Consider the following 20013-nt stretch of genomic DNA (forward strand, 5'->3'; position numbering starts at 1 on the left):
ATTCAGAATTAACAACCTTTTGGGGTTTGGTGGGATTTTTTTTTAATCAGCTGTGAAGTAACTTAGGTCATCCTCAAATTGGATCAAACACGTGAAACAAGGGCATAGTTTTCACACAGGTATATTCATTCACACTATCTTTATGTTTAGACAGCATATGTAATAATAAAGCTACAGCACAGGTTTTTCAAGTGCTAGCAATCTCACTGTACACACTTTTAGGCCCTGTGTCAGTTCTGCTAGCTGACATGCTGCCTTTGGGCGCAATAAAGCTGCTAGAGCAAGTGCTAGACTAAGCTAACATGCTGCAATCACACCTTCATTTCACTGTGTGGACATCTTTAGACTCAGCCTAAACTAGTTTAATCAGGTAAAAGCAATTTTGTCTTCAAATTAGTAAAAGATTAACTTTGAAGACACTGGATTTACTAGGTAATCAAATTATATGTATAAGAACGAGGAGAAATAAAAGTGTATTTTTAAATCCCCCCTCCCCCTGGACTGAATTGTTCTGGAAATCATGAAGACAAAATTAAAACAAACTTTCCTCTTCTGTGTTTGGCATATCAGCAACAAAGTGATCCAAACTGCCTTTGGTTTTAGGAGGTTTGGGGAGGAGGGGAAAATAGGTCACCTGATCCCTTCCAACATTACTGCATCCATTGCTCACAGTAAAACACTTTTCAGTTTACCTGAAGACCAGTTTCACTGCTGCTCATATAGCACATTATGAAAATCGAAGTCACAGGTTCTCTCATTCTTCTGAGCTGAACCTCTATACTCTGTGCAAAACCACTTGCAAAATTAAGATGCTAAAGATAATTATTTAAATCATGTATACCTATTGAGGTTTTGGAGGAAGGGAAGGGATTGTGAAGAAAATCTACACCTTACTAATCCATTACATAACTCTTAACAGCGCTATCACCTACCTTTCTACAGATGCATAGCTGTGACATACAGTTTTTCTATCTGCATAAGACTTAGAACATGGAAGCCTAAATATAAAGATCCAAATCAAATGTGTTATGTTCATAAGTAAAGACTGATTGAAGTGAATTCAGCCCTCAGTGAAACACAATGTTTGTGCGCTTTGAACAACACAGGTATTGACACAGTATTTTACAGTTTGTTCATTTAAATTTAAAAAAGCTTTCAAATTTGAAAACTACACTTGTAGCTTTTTGCATAACTTTCGACTATCAATTAAGATATATCAGAAAAACTAAAAAATTTAAAAGTTAACTAGTGGCAGGTATTTTTAGCCTGGTCCCTTGACTCAGTGAGCTACCTAAGTTGATATTAAGCAATACTAAGGATGTGGTAGATCTAAATAATTACCATTTTCCCAGTGGAGGCATGAAAAACAGGTATTTTGGATGCAGTTCAGTCTTACCATAAGGAGGATAAAATATTTAGCTCAAATGCAAAGGTCTGCAGTTGGTCAGATGAACTCTACTCAGCACTTGTCAGGCCACACCTGGAACACTGTGTTCAGTTTTAGTCCCCACTATACAAAAAAAGATATGGACAGGCTGGAGAGGGTCCAGAGAAGGGCCACAAAGATGATCAAGGCACTGGGAAGCCTGCCACGTGAGAAAAGGCTGGGAGAATTGGGAGTTTTCAACCTTGAGAAGAGAACCGTATCACCATGTTCCAGTATTTAAAGAGTGGCTACAAAGAAGATAGAGACTCCCTTTTTACAAGGAGTCACATGGAAATACAAGGAGTAATGGGTATAAGTTACTCCCGGGGAGATTCCAATTGGACACAAGAGGAAAATTTTTCACAATGAGAACAATCAGCCATTGGAATAATCTCCCCAGGGAAGTGGTGGATTACTCAACATTAGACACTTTTAAGAAAGGTTGAAGCAGATGATCCGTGAGGTGCCTTCCAACCTGATATTCTGTCATTCTATGATTGAACTCCATTCCCAAATGACTTCTTAAGGAAGAGGTCTAATAGCCCTTCAGATATTAGGCTTCCTTTCTTAGAAAAGATAGTGAGAGTCATAGCAACATACCTCTACATGTAAACTTATGCACATTACTGAATCCTTCCTGGTTTTCTGTCATCATCCTCAAAATAGACTGAAAAATAAACATGTTTTTGTTCAAGAACTGCAAGGTCTGAATGTCCTAGTTTCAGGGAGGAATAAAGCATGGAATATTTGAATGCTCACATATTGACAAACTGAGATGTTTATGTTACAATTATGTTTAACTGCAATTATGATGAAGAACAAATTGTAATTTGGAGCACAGAAAAACAACTAAACAAGAGAATGATTAACATCAGAAACCAAAATATGCAAGCATACAGCCTGAATATCAATCTTTGGCTTTTTTCAACAAACCCTGAAGTACCGTATGGTGGATTCTTCATTTTTAAAGTGGTTTACCACACTTTATATTTTAATCTGATATGGTACATACATAACTGTAACTCTCATGACCTTTTGGAATGATACCCCACTATAAGATTGAATTCTTCATAAGAAAGCTTTATATATTGTATTTGCAAGGTAAATGAATGAGATTAAGTTCCCAATTACCCATTAATTTATGTTATGTTAATTATTGTTATCAAATTTAAATAAATAATGGTTTGATAAAATGCTAATAATAAACCAGGTGTCCTGAAAGCAGAAGAATTAATAGCCCAAATTCTTATGGATGATTTTATGTTCTGTTCTCTCAAATGATCGTAACACTCAAAGTCCTGCCTACATCCTTAGACCTTTTTAACTATGCAATTAGTGTCCCTCCATACTTCCTAAATATTCTTTACTTATTGTGAGTACTTGCGTGGCCCTTTTATGTGCAGTAGCCTTAGCTACTTCCAAATCACCCATGACCCTCTCATCCTACTGCAGTACTGCCAAGCTTCCAAGAGTTTCAAAAGACAGCACTTGATTCAGAGGTAATGATTTACTGACAACAAATGCACATTGGCTGGCCAACAACTGGTAGGAGCAGAGGTCTTCTGCTCTTCCTGCAGTGAGAACACTAACCATGTAATCCCCTGGAAGCATCCAACCCTTTACTGAAGTTTGAAAATGAAGAGTTGGTTCATAAATTATTAGGGAGAGACTAACAGACTGATCATGTAAACTTCATTTACCGTGGAAATCTCATTAATGAAAAAGTTAATTCTTAGAATGCAACTGCAAATAAACAAATTAAAAAGTTATTATGACACAAATTCACAAGAAGTATAGGATTAGGGAATAGGTATTTTTAAAAATGTACACAAGACAGTCACTTCAGACTACTACTATTTGTTTTCCCTCCTCACACCTAGTAAAAGAGATGCAAATATATTCCTCCGTTGTATGCTGAACCCATCTCTTTCCATGTCTCCCATAAAAAAAATAAAGCTTGCCGACATGTTTTTTCACATGTAAAAGTGAAAGACTTTACAGATGTCTGCCTACAACCTATCTCACAAAGTAGCTGAAAACCCAATAATTTGCTTTTGCTTTGCAGTGGCGTACAATTTTGGATGAATAAACTACCGTTGTACTTTTAAATGCAAAAAAGTGGTACAGGAACTTCATAGGCAGCTTTTTCACAACATGCCAAAAGGCACAGCATGTTAGCTACTCAAGTGTCCTGAAAGCAGGAGAATTAATAGCCCACAACGTGTGTTGGGTTTGTGTGTGCGTGCCAGGGTTTTGGTAACAGGGGAAGGGGCTACAGTGGAGGCTCCTGTGAGAAGTTTCTTGCAGCTCCCCTGGCTCCAAGTTGGACCCGCCTCTGGCCAAGGCTAAGCCAATTAGCAATGGTGGCCGTGCCTCTGTAATAACATATTTAAGAAGGGGAACCTGGGAGAAGGAGTTGGAGTTGTGAGGAGGAGTTGCAAGGAGGACACCTCTGCAAACACCAAGGTCAGTGGAAGAAAGGAAGAAGAGGAAAGGGGGGAGGAAGTGAGCCGGAGCAGAGATCTCCCTGCAGCCCATGGTGAGAGGCAGGGCCGCCCCACTGTCGCCCATGGAGGTCCACGGTGGAGCAGATGCCATGGGAAGGAGTAAGCGAGCAGCTGCATGGTGCTCAGTTGCCCTCCAGGCTCAAACCACAACACAATGTTCAAATGCTACAAACCCCAGTGCAGTAAAATCAGCCAATTATTCAAGTCTAGCAGAAATTTTCAAAATTTACGTAAAATAACCCAATTCATATTACCAAATTAAGTATTTGGACAGCTATACCACAGGTACAAAACATGACTTTTCAACATGCATTTTGATCATTATTTACACAAGTAGCATGAAATTTTAATCATTAGTCATATACTGCTGTGCAACATTAACTATACTTTAGAACTATAGCTCTTAGAATCCATGTGCATATATTGTAAAAATCTTCAAGGACAAAGAGGATGATAATTTAAGAACACATTTTTGCCTAGAAGAATGGGATAGTCCCTATTCTGAAAGATACTTAAATTTACAAGTCAGCAAAACAGGAAGCACTGAACTTCCTCTATGGAAAGAGATGTTTTCTATCACATTGCTGAGGATGACACTTTTTATCATTTCCTCAGTAGCTTCATAAAACACCTTATGGGTAAGGCTACAGTAGTCTGCTAATTACACTACATACAGACCCTCTAAATTCTCTTCCCTTTTTACAGTATCATAAACTCTCCCAAAAGACCAAATGCCTTCTCTTTCAGACATCAGTGTCATTCACTATGTCACATAACTGAGGGACAACCACACATCCTAGATCCAGTCCCACTTTTTTCTTCCTGACGAAGTAAATCTAGGAAAAAGTTAATTTTTCTAGATTCTTATGGAATACCTCTTCTCATCCTTTCAAAACAATGACATATACCAAAACTAATTAAGTGTATTGTCTCACCACAAAGCTCTCAATAAACCAACATTTAGTGGGCCATACATAAAAACTACACACCAAAGGGAATTTAGCTTTTCCGTATCTCCATGAAGCAATCCATTTCTAAACCAACTTCTGAATCATAAAATACTATGACATTCTGATATAAACCTGCCACTTTATACCATTAGTAAAATGCAAACTGTTTAGTGGTTTTGCAAAGACAACTTTTATGTTTGTGAAGAAAAGCTCTGGTTTAAGTTGGTATTTCCCTTCAACAACTCCTTCCCCATCAGGATTCTAACCACTCACAAAAACAGTCCCATGCATAAAATGACTAAAGGAAGTTGGAAGAGGGGGAGGGAGATGACAGAATTAGAAATAAAATACTAAACAAACTGGATATAGAAATTGTAAATACCTCCTGCAGGAAGCAGCTTTACTACATTAAACAACCAAGTGTGTCTAACCCTCTGCTTAACTTTCCTTTGGAATCCTCTATTAACTTCCTACAATCTAGCAAGAGATTTCTTGATCTGAGAAGGCTAGACATTTGTTATTGTGGCAGATAATGTTGGAAGCCAACAGTGTAACCAATGATTTTGGAAATGTTTTTGCTTCAGTTCCTTCTGAACTTTGAGTCCAACCAAACCATTGTTCAGAATCAGACATTATTAAGAGAGAAAGTAAAACAGCATGCTAATATATAATGAAAATAATTTAAAAGGCATAAAAGTGCATGCACCTGAAGAAAACTGAAATTCTCCATGACAAAAATTACTATCTCCAGATTTATTCTAAAATAGAAAGATTTCAGAAATACAGCTAGCTTGTATGCCTTTAAAAGCAATACTCACATAATCCCATATACTTCTCCATGAAGATAACTGAATGAACAGCTACATAATTACTCTGATTAAAAAAAACCCAATTCTTTTCCTCTTAGAAAACCTATTCTGTGTATGAACCCTGCTCTGTATTGGGTTGATACGGTCAAATGTGAAGTGAACGGATGCTGAAAGCAATTGCTGCACATGAAGTCCTTTACCTGACTAGTTTGTTCTCAGGACCAATGTCTCTGAAGCCCATCTCTTCCAGTCTGCAGCGTCTGTACAACTCATAATGTCGTGCATGAGTCTGCTCTCTTAAGTCTTCCATATTTGTGCAAATAAGCATCTCGCGAAGCTTTACAAAGTCACAGTGGTTCTCATTTTCCACTAATCGGTTGAAAGAGGAAGATTGTTATGCACAAATAGCAAAATTGTCAAACAGCACTGAGATTCATTTATTTTGGTTACTAATTATACTACCAGGAAAAGATATCTTGTTATTATACCTCTTATACTTTCTTATAATTTCTAATATACACATTGAAGCACTAACTGTAAGTACTGGTGAATATGCTCCAGCACATCCTGATTTCCTGTTCAAGTTGAACAATGATAAATTTCTCTCTTTTTTCACTCTTCTTTACTGACAATAAAATCAGTAATCATAAAACTTTGAAACCTTGTAGTGCTAGAGGCACTGCCACCATACTAACCTACCCAAATATTACATACACCATCTCATAGCTTGATTCCAGGGATGCATCAGTGCTGATAAAACTACCAGTTAGTGCACACCTCAAGTATTAATTGCTCAACTCCTTAAACTGTTGATCCAAAATACAATTAATATGGCATCAATGGACAATACCAGCCCCTTTTAGTATTGGTGAATTTTATACTTCAACAACAAAACAAAAAATCTCATAAAAATACCTTTGAGAATTCATTTACCTTGTACAATGCCCCAAGGGTACTGACGAGCTCTCACCATTTTGTTTCCAATTTTCACCTCTTCCATACTACCTACTACAGCAAACGGCAAATGCCCCTGTAAGAGTCACACAAATAGTCTTATCTCAGTCTTATGTCAGAACTGAAAAGGAAACACTTCATAAATATGTTAGGGGAAAAAAACACCATTTCAGGAAAAGCCAACAAGCAGTTTCAAACAAAAAACCACTGGTTTCTGTAGCTAGTCAAACTAATGATACAAAAGTCAACCTACAGCAACAGAACCAGGAGGAGCGGTTGATAGACCAGACGGGTGTGCTGCCAACTCAGAGGAACCTTGACAGGCTGGAGAGATGGGCCAACAGGAATTTCATGAAGTTCAAATGAGAATAATGCCAAGTCCTGCACATCAGGAGGAATAACCCCATGCTCCAGCACACGATGAGGGCTGACTGTCTGGAAAGGCACCTTGCAGAAAAGGACATGGGATCCCTGGTGGACAACAGGTTGGACCTGATTCAGCAGGTTTGCTCCAGTGGTAAAGGCGGCCAACTACATCCTGAGCAGCCTTAGGAAGAGTATCAGCAGTAAGTACAACACCACTCCAGAACACATCCCTCCGATTCACATTCTGCCAGAGTTCATATACCCAGTAACAGCCATGAGACGATCACAGGCTTGAACCCGAGGTATGGCTGCTGCTGTGGGCTCAGCCAAACGGCCAGAAATACAGGCTGGGTACTGACTGTCTGCGTGCTGACCCTCAAAAACTGACCAAATGAAAAAAGGTATCATTGACTGGAAAATAAATCCTTAGCAGAGCATGAAAGGGGTAAGTAACAGACCACCACCTTTCCCCAGAGCAGAAGGACCTATTACTGAATGACAGCCTGCACATCCTGAGTCCCTGGCACAACCGACAGAGGTTGGGATTGCAGAGCCATACACAGTGGCATACAGGCTCCTCCTCCCTACTTCCAAACCTCAGTAAGTGCAAACACATGTTCGTGTGCATCTACAGACATATGCACATGAGCAGCAAATACAGACTGCTCAAAGTAAAGACGTTTAGCTTCACAAGCTTAGCTGAAGGTGGCAGATACTCCTGGGAGAATCTGAAAGGACAATAGCAAAAAAGCCATAATTATATCTGACTTTTTAATTCCCAGAGAAATTTGTCCTAATTTCAAATGAAAGTACTAAATAAACAAAAAAGCAGAAGAAAAGCTTGCTATCATAAAGACCAGAGAAAACTGGAGAAATAAGGCACTTGAGTATCTTCCCTAACAGATGCGAGGTAGTATTTGCTGAGGAAAAGAGCGAAGCAAATCTGTCTATCTATGTTAGTAATTATCCAGAAATTAGAAAAAGTATCTATGAGTGAGAATCTCTCTTCTGTTGCTGAGACAGAAAAGAAAAAGCCTCCTAAGACAAATGGTATCAACAGCAGAGGGACAGGGAGATTTGTGAGTAAGGAAAAAACCAACCAAACATACGAGCTTTCTAAGCAGAGAGAAAAATAAACAAATGAACTTATTACATACAAACCTGTAAGCCTCAAGATAATGATGAAAGAACAGGCATGAACTGGCATTAGAGACTAATGCTTTAGTACTGAAATATCGATGTTTTTGTCATTTACTTACATTCATGATGGTATTAATTTTAGAAACGGTTTCATCATCAGTTGGAAACTGGTATATCTGGACGCCATTACTAACTAATTCACTCATTATTTTCCTCTTGAACTTCTGTAGTTCGGTTTTAGAAATGCTGTCTGCTTTGCCTATAATTGGTATAATGTTCACCTATTAATGATACAAATTATATGAAATGTGTAAGGCTTCAATTTTGAGGTGACATCTTTTATAAATTAAATTGTTTATCACCAAACTCTTTAAAACTTTCCCTGCAGTCCAAAGTTTTCCATCAATTGATATCAAAGCTTCACAAACCATGAAAAATACATTCACTGGCATAAATTAACAAAATAACAACAGATTATTTAATATACGCCCTTAAAATTAATTGATTCTGAGAAAAGAACAAGGAGGTCTCATACAGTGAAGTGCTCAAAAGAACAGCAATGCCTACTTATTAACTAAATTACATTAAGTATTTATATCTCTGCTAAAAATATAGATCATTTTAGTTTATAGCACTGGGGCACATGGTTCAGGTGTTAAATGAAAGTTGGTATTTTAAATACACAAAGAAAAGGAAGCTGGCTACAAAAGCCTGCCTACTCCTGAGCCTCTTCCTTGGGTTCCTTTCAGCTACCAACATCTTCACCTCACCACTGCAGCAAAGAGTTTCTTGAGTATCTGCTGCAAGCAGAGGAATGACAAAGACTGAAGAATCTTGCTTACCAGTCTTTCAAGTAATTATTCAGAACTTGAAATTCAGTTCCACTATGGTAAACTCCCCCATTTCCTAAAATAGTTATGGCAGTACCTTAGGAAGGTAGTAGATGATGAATTTTTCTTTAAAATACTGTCACCACTCCCAAAATACGCACTTTCAGAACCAGAATTAATGCCAATGTCCAAATATTTTGGAAGAACAATACAAATAATTCTTCCAGATTTCAGAAGAGTTTTACAGAGCTCCTTGATCACAGATGCAAAAAGGAAGGAGGGAAAAAAAAAAAAAAAAAACCAAACCCTGCACGCATTCTTTTTATTCTTCAGAATATTATGTCTGAATGGAAATGTCTAGCATGGAATCTCAAGAACGGATGGATGTTTTTGAAATAAGTCTTCTGTACTAACCAAATGAAAAGAAAACATGACAACTCCAAAGTATGTCTTCTAAGATTACCCCATGATAGTGCTAATTACGTAGCATACACAACCTAAGCACGCATGGGGTAAAATATCTAAAAATCAAATAAAATGCTAGAACATTTTTTTTATAACTGAGCTAATTTAGAATTGTATAAACAATCTATTACAGCTAGGAGTAATTCACAGCTTCAATCAAATTAGCTGAGGGACATCAATTTAGGTTTCCTATCATATAGCTTTAAAAATGGATGGAATTCAGAGTCCTCAGAATTAAATTAACCTTTACCCTGTCTTTTCAACATTAAAGTTTTTCAAGTACTCATTAATCAGGGGAGAATATCTTAGATAATGAATAGCAGAGAAAGACTACTGAGGAGACCAGTAACAAAAAGAAAAGCAAAATCGCCAGAAAATGTGATTACAGCTATCAACATTGATGTTAAATCACAACCACTGTATTAAAATTCAAAAGCAATACTACTCTGGTTTTAGATAACCGACAAAAGTTATCTTCACTTAATCTGTTAAACAAAATTAATTTCTGCTTGCAGCATCTAAGGTTTACTTGAAAACTAGTATCTCAGTACTTTCATCCAACAATAACATTAATTGAAAGCACACATTTGTACTAACAAGAGACTTAAAACTGTATTGATTTGGACCACATATAGGTGTGCCCCAAGTCCCACTGCTCCCTCCTGTGCCTACTACTCACTTGGAAACCAAATGACTCCCTTCCAGCCTCTTCCCCAGCTACAACGCTCAACAACTAGAAAACTGAATTTTCCTACAAAGCTACAGGCCATTAAATACAGAATCACTTTAACGCCACAATAAAATAAAACTAACAGTCCTGCCCTTCCTCTTCCCCTTGCCCTCAGCTGCTCTTTGCCAGGTCAAACTAAAATCTGTGCAGACATCCAAGGAGACATTACTTTTTAGCTTGATCAGTTCCCTAACGAAGCAAAAATCTTTAGCTTTCAATTTAAATCAGTCCCCTCATCCAGGGAACTGGTTGCCCAAAACACTTAAGCATGCACAATGGGAAGAAGCAGCTGAGACTGCCTCATTCAATAACAATGCAAAATGACCATATGAAGTCACCAGGATACACTTTATCCATGCACGTTACTTCTCTGTTTGCTAGCACCAAATTCAGCCCTCTGATCATCCTTCTGCCTCAACTGCGAAGAGTTGCTTCGCCCCGCAATTAGAAAACATGTTATTACTCTAAATTAAGATTTTCATGTAACACCTTACATTGAGGTCAAACATCTGTTACCTCTTTATGCCATAGAGAAGGAAAAAAATACATATACTTGAAATTATTCTTAGTTGATATCTTGCAGGCTGATTTAAGTGTATCTCTATGTATCAATACAAAAATTTCCAAAGATTCTTTTTGAAGGAGGAAAAAAAAAAAAAATTCAAACCCCACACGGTACACTCATGTAATTTCCTGATTTACCAGTAATCTGTAATTCTGCAAGAATGACTTGAAAATGCAGATCTACTAGTTGAATAATCACTAGTTCCCAGCAAGAAATCATACAGAAGATTCCCTTAATCTGTGAATGAAACCTGGCTGGTCTGTAGTGATTCAGTCCTAAAAAAAACTACAGGACTTTCCAATGTCTAAAAGCTAGAGGCCAAATTCTTAGCTAGTCATCTAATTTATAAGCAATAGAGAAGAATTAATTGCCCACAGACACATCTGTTTTTTTCTCCCAGGGAGTATAGGATGACCATATCCTACTCCAAGAATCCTCTTTATGGCTGAGCTGTATAATCTGATCTTGTTTTGTACCAAGCGGACCATAACAAGTGTAACAGTGTACACTGTGGTGGATTTTGGAAGAAACTGAAGACAACTTTTGACATAGATTTGTACACTCGGTGTATGCATGTTGCTGTACCACCTTCTCTTTATGGAATCCTGTACTCAGCACCCAGGGACTTTCACATCCTGGGAAAGGCTGAGTTCTGAATTGCCACTAGGAGAATGAAATACTAAAAGCATCACGAACATGGTCCACAATGACAGAAAACAAACTACAGTTAAAGTATTTTTTTTGTGTGTGTACACATATATATCTGTAGTAAGATCAGAATGTAGAATCCATTGCAAAGGGTTAAAACAACAAAGTTACATGCCCTTCGTCTTCTGTCTGAGCCAAAGCAGAACCAAAAATATTTAGAGTAGGTGACTAGAAGCTAAAATCCCCTAAAGCAGAATTACTTTTGGTTTATCCTGATGCAAAAATATTTTCTCAGGATGCTGGGACTCATGGATCTATTTCATTTTATTTTGGAAGAAACACTTGTTTTAAAGGGGAGTTCAGTCAAGAGAGGGCACAACCTAGAAACCAAGTCCTTTTGTGGTTTAACACAACCGCCAACTTCAAAACTCAGAGTAGAACAAAATGCTCCATGAAACTGTCCCATTTTCTAGTATCAAGGCTCTTTAGCTATCAGTGCGTATTAGAGAGTGGTTTCACAAACATTTTAATATGGCATAAACCAACATCATAGCAGAAAGAAGTGACCCTGCTCTCCCTTACCATTGTCCCACCATACCTGCCCTCCACTTGCTCCGTGCTATTGAGGAAGTTCAAAATGCAAAATACATCCACAAACAAAATTACAAAAACACCAAATGTGCTCATCAATCACAAATGCGGAACAGACAGCTGATTTGATCCTCTTGAAGAAACATCTCATGAACAGGAAAATGCAGAAAGAAAATTTAGCAGGAGAGGCTCTAGTAAAGCACAAAGGAAAGAGCTAGAGGAAGAGCAAATGCAGTTAAGTTTTCAAGTTTCTCAAAATTTCAACAAATTAAACCCAAACGATGTAAGGTTTCTTAAAATGGGTTAAACATTCAGCTTCATCCAGTTCACACAGCCGCATTACAGGAAGAAAGTTAAAAATTTAGAAAGTGCAAGTAGTCACACTAGAAACTGCTATTTTAAAGCTTTCAAAACAAATCAAGGTGTAAAGTTTAAAACACTAATGCAGCCTATCTCAGAAAAAGCCATGCTGGCAGGGTGTTCTGTTCATGGCACTTCCCTCTTCAGTTATCTATAACAAAGACCTCCACAGTGATGCGAAGCTTTTTATATGTCAACTTTCCAGCATTCCCAAAACTCGATAGTGAACTAGAAACAAGTTTAATTAAAAATATTACAGCACTCACGGAGGGTACCCTATCTAATCACAGTAAGATGTTAACAGTTTGTTAAAAGTAAAGTTGATATGGTTCTAATTTTTTTTTACTTTTTTTTTTTTAAACCTTGTTGTGCTTCTTTTTTCAAAGTTCTTGCCAGATGCCTCTCTCCTTTTGATTTGCAAATAAACAGGTGAACTGCAAGCTACTTGAGGAACCAATTTATTCTGAAAACATCTCAAAACCAAAAAACATACCAAAACCAAACACATAGATACAGAACTGAAAGGTGGTAGAGAATCTAAAAGCAACAAGATGCTTCACAAAATGACAAATTCTCAGAACTCTGTTTCAAAGTCTTACCTTGCTGTCCAGGTTTTTCATGGTTAACAAATCTAGGGATTTTAGGGAATGGCCTGTAGGTGAAATGAAATAGAGGCAGACATGGATGCGAGTATCATGGTAGCTAAATAAAGAACGCTTAATTTTCAGTTCTTCCTGGAGATAGGCTTCAAATTGTGCATCTATATAATCCACTATTGGCTGATAGCTGTAAGAAATAAAATTTAACAACCAGAGATTAGCTACTTCTAAACAGAGCCAGACTAAGAAAGGAATTCCTCTTGTATTGTTTTGCAGATTTTTTTCTTTACATGTCAAAAGGCTGCTCAAGTATCTACCCAATACAGCAGAAGATTAAATCTACAGAGTAATCTTAATTTCTGAAAGGCTACTCAAAAAAGAATTGTGTACCTAATACAGATAAAACATTTCCTAGCTACTATTAGCAAAAAAAACCTACAATTATAACCGATCTTCCCAAGTGATGTTTTATAAATTTTTGCAATCAAGATGTGCAACTGCAGAACCCTTAAGATATGAGGAAGATACAAGAAACTCTTAGATACAATAGAAGAAAAGGAAGAACATGCAATTACCAGTACCAAGAAATAGGACCTCCTTTATCTTCTGAAGATGAAGTACTGTACATGAGAGAGCTCTTAAACAGTAGACAAAAATTGAAAAGGAGGAATGTAAGAGAAGAATGTAAATCTGATTTGCAGTAAATACAGTTTAAGTATACTTTATCCTACTTAAAACCAGATTATAATCTGCTTTCTAAAAGAAAGTGTTGCTACATGTACTAGCAGAATGCCCTTATGTTCCTGCTGCTACACAAAGTTTATAAACCAGATCAAATGCTAATCAAAATTCAGAAGTAGTTGTTACACACAAAATTAGAAGAACTAAAAGGCAGCTCCTACGCCACACATCAAAACCTCTGATGTCTATACCAATATCTACTTGCATCTCATTCATCCAAGTCATTAGCAATAGCTATTTTCCAGTCATATCAAAAGCCATAGCTCTCATGATAATCTTAATGTGACTCTCTAACATTCATTTATAATCACTGCTATTTAGGCACTCATATACCACAAAGGATTACTAAAATTCTTTACAATTAAGGTGAAAGAAACAAGATCTGCTAAGAGACAGTTCAGTATTTTAAAATCTTCAATTCATAAAAGCAGAGACTGAAAAAAAAATTCTGAAAGTTGCTAGCATGGTACCTCTACATCTTCTGATTAAGCTGCCCAACATAAAAAACAAAGGCCTTCAGTAAGCCACGTGATATTCCTTCCAGTTTAAGCTCTTCAATATTGTTTACAACCGTATTAGATCTAATCTATATAATCTACAGTACCTTATAACCTGTTTGGTTGTTTAAAAAGTCTCCCGTTGACCTTCTCCATGCTTTCCTCTACCCCAAAAGAAACTCTAGTCGCTACTGCACATTTTATTTACATACATTTATAAAAGATTTTATCATAAAGAAAGGGGCAGAGTTCTCAAATCATTTCCTAGACTAGAAGATGAGAAGAAAAACATGTTTACTTTGGTACACAGAGAAAACAGTTAACCAAATATTTGGACCGTAAGACAAATATTTACTACAAACCCCAAATAAAAATCAACCTGCAATTGAAGACCTAAACTTCTGCATACCATAGCAACAAGAGGACACTTACCTATCTTCTTTGTTTATCTGGTCACCAAATCCCACTGTATTTACAATGGTCAGCTTCAAAAGAACATTACTTTCCTGGAGCTCATAAGTCTGGGCTCTAAGTCGTACAATTGGCAGAAAATGCGTTGACACAGGGTCATCAAAATTGGTGTTAAACAAGCTGTTTATCAAGGTTGATTTCCCACTTCCAGTTTCCCCTAAAGTTAAACAAAAGGATTGGGGAAGACATTTTGCACGTCAAATAAATACCTACTAAGCATACAAAGTGTTATCACAGCAACTCAACAAATTTACACAAAAACTCATCAACTGATCTCTCCAAGCAAAAAGGTTGCCTGCATTTTTTCCACAGTGAGCACTAAATATCTTTTAGTTAATTTTTTCATCCTACAGATAAGAGAGTTACCCACTAATGAGTAACGCACAGAACAGTCTCTTGACACTTTGGTTTCCTTGAAAGTGTGAAGTAATTTCCTACAGATTTTTTTAAAAAGTAACTAGCTGTGAAGCCACAGGATTCAACAGAGGGTTTTTATGAATAAGGGTAAAATACTAGAGCAAACATTTGATAAGTATAGAAATACTTCAGTAACACCACCTTGGAATTTTGGTATGATGCTCTTTGCTACAGTAAAAATAGAATGTAGCCCAGTTTACTCAAAGGAATCCAAGAAGCTTCCCATAAATGAATAAAAGTATGGCATCCATTTTTGGTCTTCATATTGTTTATGAAAATACAAAATACAAAAACAAAGGATGGATATAAATAAGCAAAGCTGGGGGAAGAGGTGGAATTATAGTTTATTAAAGAAGGAATTTAACATTGCAACTGGATTTAGATTTCAGTCACTTCCTAAGGACAAGTATACTACTAAAGCCTTAAAGGACCCAGATGCTACTTACCAATGCAAAGAATGTTGAAGCTGAAGCCCTGCTTGATGGATTTTTTAACCAGCTGATCAGGTAAACTACCAAAACCAACATGCCCGGACAAGGATAAAGTTCGATAGCCATCATTTTGCTACAGAAAAATAATTTAAAAATATGTTAGTGAAGTGAGTTGCAAAGCAATTAGCAATGGCAACAAAGGAACTCTACTAGTAAGCTAGAATTCATTCTTTATGATTTACATGGAATCAAGAAAAGCAAAGGTCTGAAAAAAGATCTGTCAAATCAACTTTATTCCATGATTTGAGAAAACATTCAAATTTACAGGACTATTTGCAGGCTCAAAATGAAGTCCATGTTTTGCAAAAAAACCCCATGAAACATGAACAAAATGAAGCAGACAAGTCCAAGTGAAAATGTAAACTGAAAACTGTAGACAGAAAATAGATCACATTGGTTTCCTCTTAGAAATGAAGAAAAAAAATATTTAAAAACAATTTAAGCAGCAGAATTCAAAATAGAGACCATAATCACAGGAAGGTGTATGTTATCAATCAGAACTCATTCTGAGTAGCTGGAATTGAAATTGTTATTTATGTAAAATAATACATTATCTACATGCCAGAACTCTAAGAGATAATATCATATGTATTATTAGAAATGTCTAGAGGTGCACATTCCTTTTCAAACATCAGCTAGCAATCTAGCATCATGACATCAAGGCAATGAGCATACTAGAAATGCATAAGTCTAAAAGGAAATATCTTGGCTCATACTAATTAACTAATTTTAAACAAACCTTCCATACCAAAAGTGTAAACAGTGACAGGTCCATGCTATTCTTTCTCTTATGTTTCCAATCCACATGGAATTGGAAATCATTACTGGTTCCTAGGAACATGTATATAGCCACAGTAGGAAATTTTTTATTTAACACTTACAAGCCCATAAAAGTGACACCTTTTATGATAGGTATGCATAGCAAGTTTCAGAATTCTTGTAGCTAAAAGGATATGGACAGTCCTCCAGCAAATACCCTTTTCTTCTTTTGCACAGGACTTCTTGTGTGGCACTACAGACTGCACTAACTCTCATTTTAGACTATTATAGTCAGATAACTCCATTTTAGACTAATATAATGAGGAAAAATGTGTAAGCAAAGTGAACAATTTAAAGAGAAAATATGACAACTTAGGGCTATAAAAAAAAAAATGTTCATTCAAAGCATGTCTGAAACAGAAATTTCTCAAGGTATTCTACCATATGGAAATTACTATTAAAAAGGGCTGAGAAACACTGAAAACTGTCAGTATCCTGTCCATTTAAAGACAAATGTATCTGCAACAGAGCAGCAGCACATCTAACCACTGTAGTTACACAGTCTGATATTCAAACCACCTCTATCACCACCAATGTAAGAGTTCTGAAAAAAAACGGTGAGCCTCCACACCAAAAGCCAGTGCCAGAGGCTCAGCATAACTGTAGAACGGAGGCCTTTCTCTGCACATTACCAGGCTAAATCCAAACTGTGCTGGGCTACCCTCAAAATCCCTGCATAGCCATTTGTTACTCTTCAAGAAAAAACCCTAGTGAAAGGAACTTTGTTTCCTTTCAGTCCACTTGGATTTCAGGGGACAAACCACCGATACCCAAAACCTTACTGACTGTTTCCAGAGGTCATTAGAGTAACTACCACGTCACCCACAAGAGACCATGCCAGGATTAAAGAGCATTTAGCTGAGGAAATTGGTATTGCAGCTGTATTTGCTGTACAAAGCTAAATGCAGGAACAGACAACAGGAGTCCTCATGGCCATTAACTCCGTGACTTCATTTTCAAAAGGAAGGGAGATATTAACTACAATTTACCGATTAAATTCAAGAATTTGCTGTTTTCTGGAAACAAAAATCAACAGTAATTAGCTCTTCCGCTGCTATATTGGCTGTGATATGCCTCGCTATCTCATATAAACTTGCTTACTTTGCTAGGCCACTTATCTCAAAAATGAAACTTAAAAAAAGAAAAGACAAAGGAAACATTTTGCACCAAGGTCACTAGACTGAAAGATGGCCACATATGCCTGGAGTCAGCAGAAATGGACCATAACTGGGGAAAATGTAAAAGCAGTAGCTGGAAATCACAAACACCAACTCAACTGAAAACCAAGAAGACTTACCACACCCTCAAGGAGCAAGCCCTTTAATTTAAATAGCACTAGCCAATAACAAATGTACTGTTAATCACTAACCAACAGGTGTAAACTTCGGTGGGTTTTTGCTAATCAGGTAATGGGATAAATATGCTGTAGCTCTAATACAAAACTGAGCTAATTTTGTGGAATATCACCTAGCTCATGTCTTTGTGCAAATCTGTAATAAAGAAATACCTCAACCCTGTGTGTACCGGCTTGCATATCAGATAAAGATCCCACTTTTCAGGACAACTGTTTATTATTGAAAATTTGACCAAATTTATCTGTGAAACAGGGGACAATAAGAAATAATAGATGCACAAAAGAAGGTGCCTTCTCTGAGCTTTGCTTAGAAAGCTAAGGCTATGCTTATCACATCTGGCTGTGCTACTACTTTAAAATTCTTATCCGATGTCCAAGACAGTTAATTTCTTTGTATTTCTGTTTCTCCCAAAGATGCTTCTCATGGATATGTATTGCAGTCAGGAAAGAGAGTAACAACGTCTGCAATAAGTATTTATGCAATTGCCAAGATATTCTGAGACATCTCAAATTTGCTGCCATTTTAAGATAGCATATTTCATCTTTCTTCAGTACGTAAAAGTTAATTCAATGACACTACACAGTTATGAGTGAAAATTAAAACCATTTTTCTGGAAATGTAAATACATAAAAGTGCATGGTAAGCTCTATGTCACTCAGACACAAGACAAAAATTTGACACAAGACAGGAAAACCCTGGTAAGTTGTAAAAACAGCTTACAGAACCTGGTACTTGGAAGAACTTCCCCAATAGAGAAATTGTAGTTTGTGCACAGCTTTCTTCAGCACTGTACTGGGGGGGAAGAGACATATGATCTTCACTTTGTGCATGTGAAGATGACACAAAGATACTAGTTAATAAAGGGAAAGACTAAGAGAGCAAGAACACGAATCTCATTCACCTCGTGTGTAATTTAGCACCTTAACACAAGATCACTCTTTCTAGTTCTTTTTGTCAGAGGTAATGACACAGTAAACCAAAAAAAATTAACCACCATCCCCCAAAACCTCATACATTCAGCAGCTGAGTGTGACCCAACAATGACAATGTCAGCAAGGGAAGATACAGCATAGGGAAGAACAAGAATTTCAAGTAGAAATAATATTATTTATATTATTTGTAAGAACATGTTTTAATGTCTTGTCCTAAGCTTCTTTTCAAGAGAAGATTGGCAAACTGAAGGATGATAATTCATGGGTCTCAAAGGGATAATTCAAGGTCTCAAAAAACATTTTTACAGATAAACAGTACAGAAACATAGCTTACGTAAGTTCTTTCAAGAAAATGGCCAGAGTTGACTTGATCACAGTATATGTAATGAGGAGATTTCTGATAGCACACACACACACACAAAGAAAAACCCCAACACTACATTAATAGCAAAATTTTAAAAGCTAGAGGCCGAAAGAGGCCTCTGAGTTATTTAAAAATATAACTACTTTTTTTTAGGGATTTTAACTGCTATTAAACTGTTCAGACAGTTGTCCCAAGACACAACGGAGTCTTCAGGAATCAACTTCACCACAAATGCTGCAATAAAAGCTCTTAATTTAGACTACAAAACTTCCAAGAAATATTGTGCAGCTCAACTTGGAGACAGTCACACCGATTTAGAAGCTGACATTCTTGCATGTTTATACTTCTGTTCTCCATGCAACAAACGTTACAGGACTGAGAGCTACTGTTCTCATTTGGAGACTCACGTCTCTCCACCTTCCTCACGCAAGATCTCTTTGTGAACCTGCTCCATCTAACATCACTTGGAACATTCTCTTAAAAGAAAAGTAATAGGCTATGTTTTTTCTTCTGAAATTTTCCAGGGGCATCACGTGTCTCGCCTGCAATGCCAGCACCTCACACAGCTTCACTCTGCTATGGTCTAACAAATACACAGAGAAATTAAATCCACAAAACTGACCCCGTGATTCTTACTACTTCTCAAAGAAATAATACATCATCCAGTTTAAAACAAGTTACTGCCATATCACTAGTTTAGGAAAATGATGACAACTCAAAAATTAAGGAATATAAATCAAGCTGAAAGCAATTAAGTCACCAGATCAGCCAGTCTTTTCAAACTACTATCCGTTAGATGGAGCAGTGAAATTATGCTTGAAAACAGCATCTCATACAACTTTATTCAGTGAATAACTCAGAGCTTGTAATCTGAATGCTACAAGAGCTGGAATACTCACGTAAATACTTCCTGTTTCTCACTGCTTTCTCAGAATTCATACTCTCATCAAAATAGCATACAATATAGATCACTTGAGATGGTCCAA

At 36.9% G+C, this 20013-nt stretch overlaps 1 protein-coding gene across 5 annotated transcripts in view; it reads right to left on the minus strand.

The window, feature by feature from the left end:
• Positions 1-20013, minus strand: part of SEPTIN10 (septin 10) — a 30921-nt gene that overhangs the window by 6575 nt on the left and 4333 nt on the right. For 2 of the 5 annotated variants that reach the window (XM_074815198.1, XM_074815196.1), the window contains exons 2-7: positions 15513-15630; positions 14611-14806; positions 12941-13127; positions 8272-8433; positions 6626-6722; positions 5893-6061 (exon numbers count right to left, since the gene is read on the minus strand). In XM_074815198.1, the coding sequence (XP_074671299.1) occupies positions 5893-6061; positions 6626-6722; positions 8272-8433; positions 12941-13127; positions 14611-14806; positions 15513-15630 (929 nt within the window). Of the gene's footprint in view, positions 1-5892; positions 6062-6625; positions 6723-8271; positions 8434-12940; positions 13128-13515; positions 13566-14610; positions 14807-15512; positions 15631-20013 lie in introns of those variants that run through there. The other 3 variants (XM_074815197.1, XM_074815200.1, XM_074815199.1) reach the window with 3 other exon arrangements.

This window comes from Strix aluco, chromosome 2 (assembly GCF_031877795.1).
Source record: "Strix aluco isolate bStrAlu1 chromosome 2, bStrAlu1.hap1, whole genome shotgun sequence".
Classification (NCBI taxonomy): domain Eukaryota; kingdom Metazoa; phylum Chordata; class Aves; order Strigiformes; family Strigidae; genus Strix; species Strix aluco.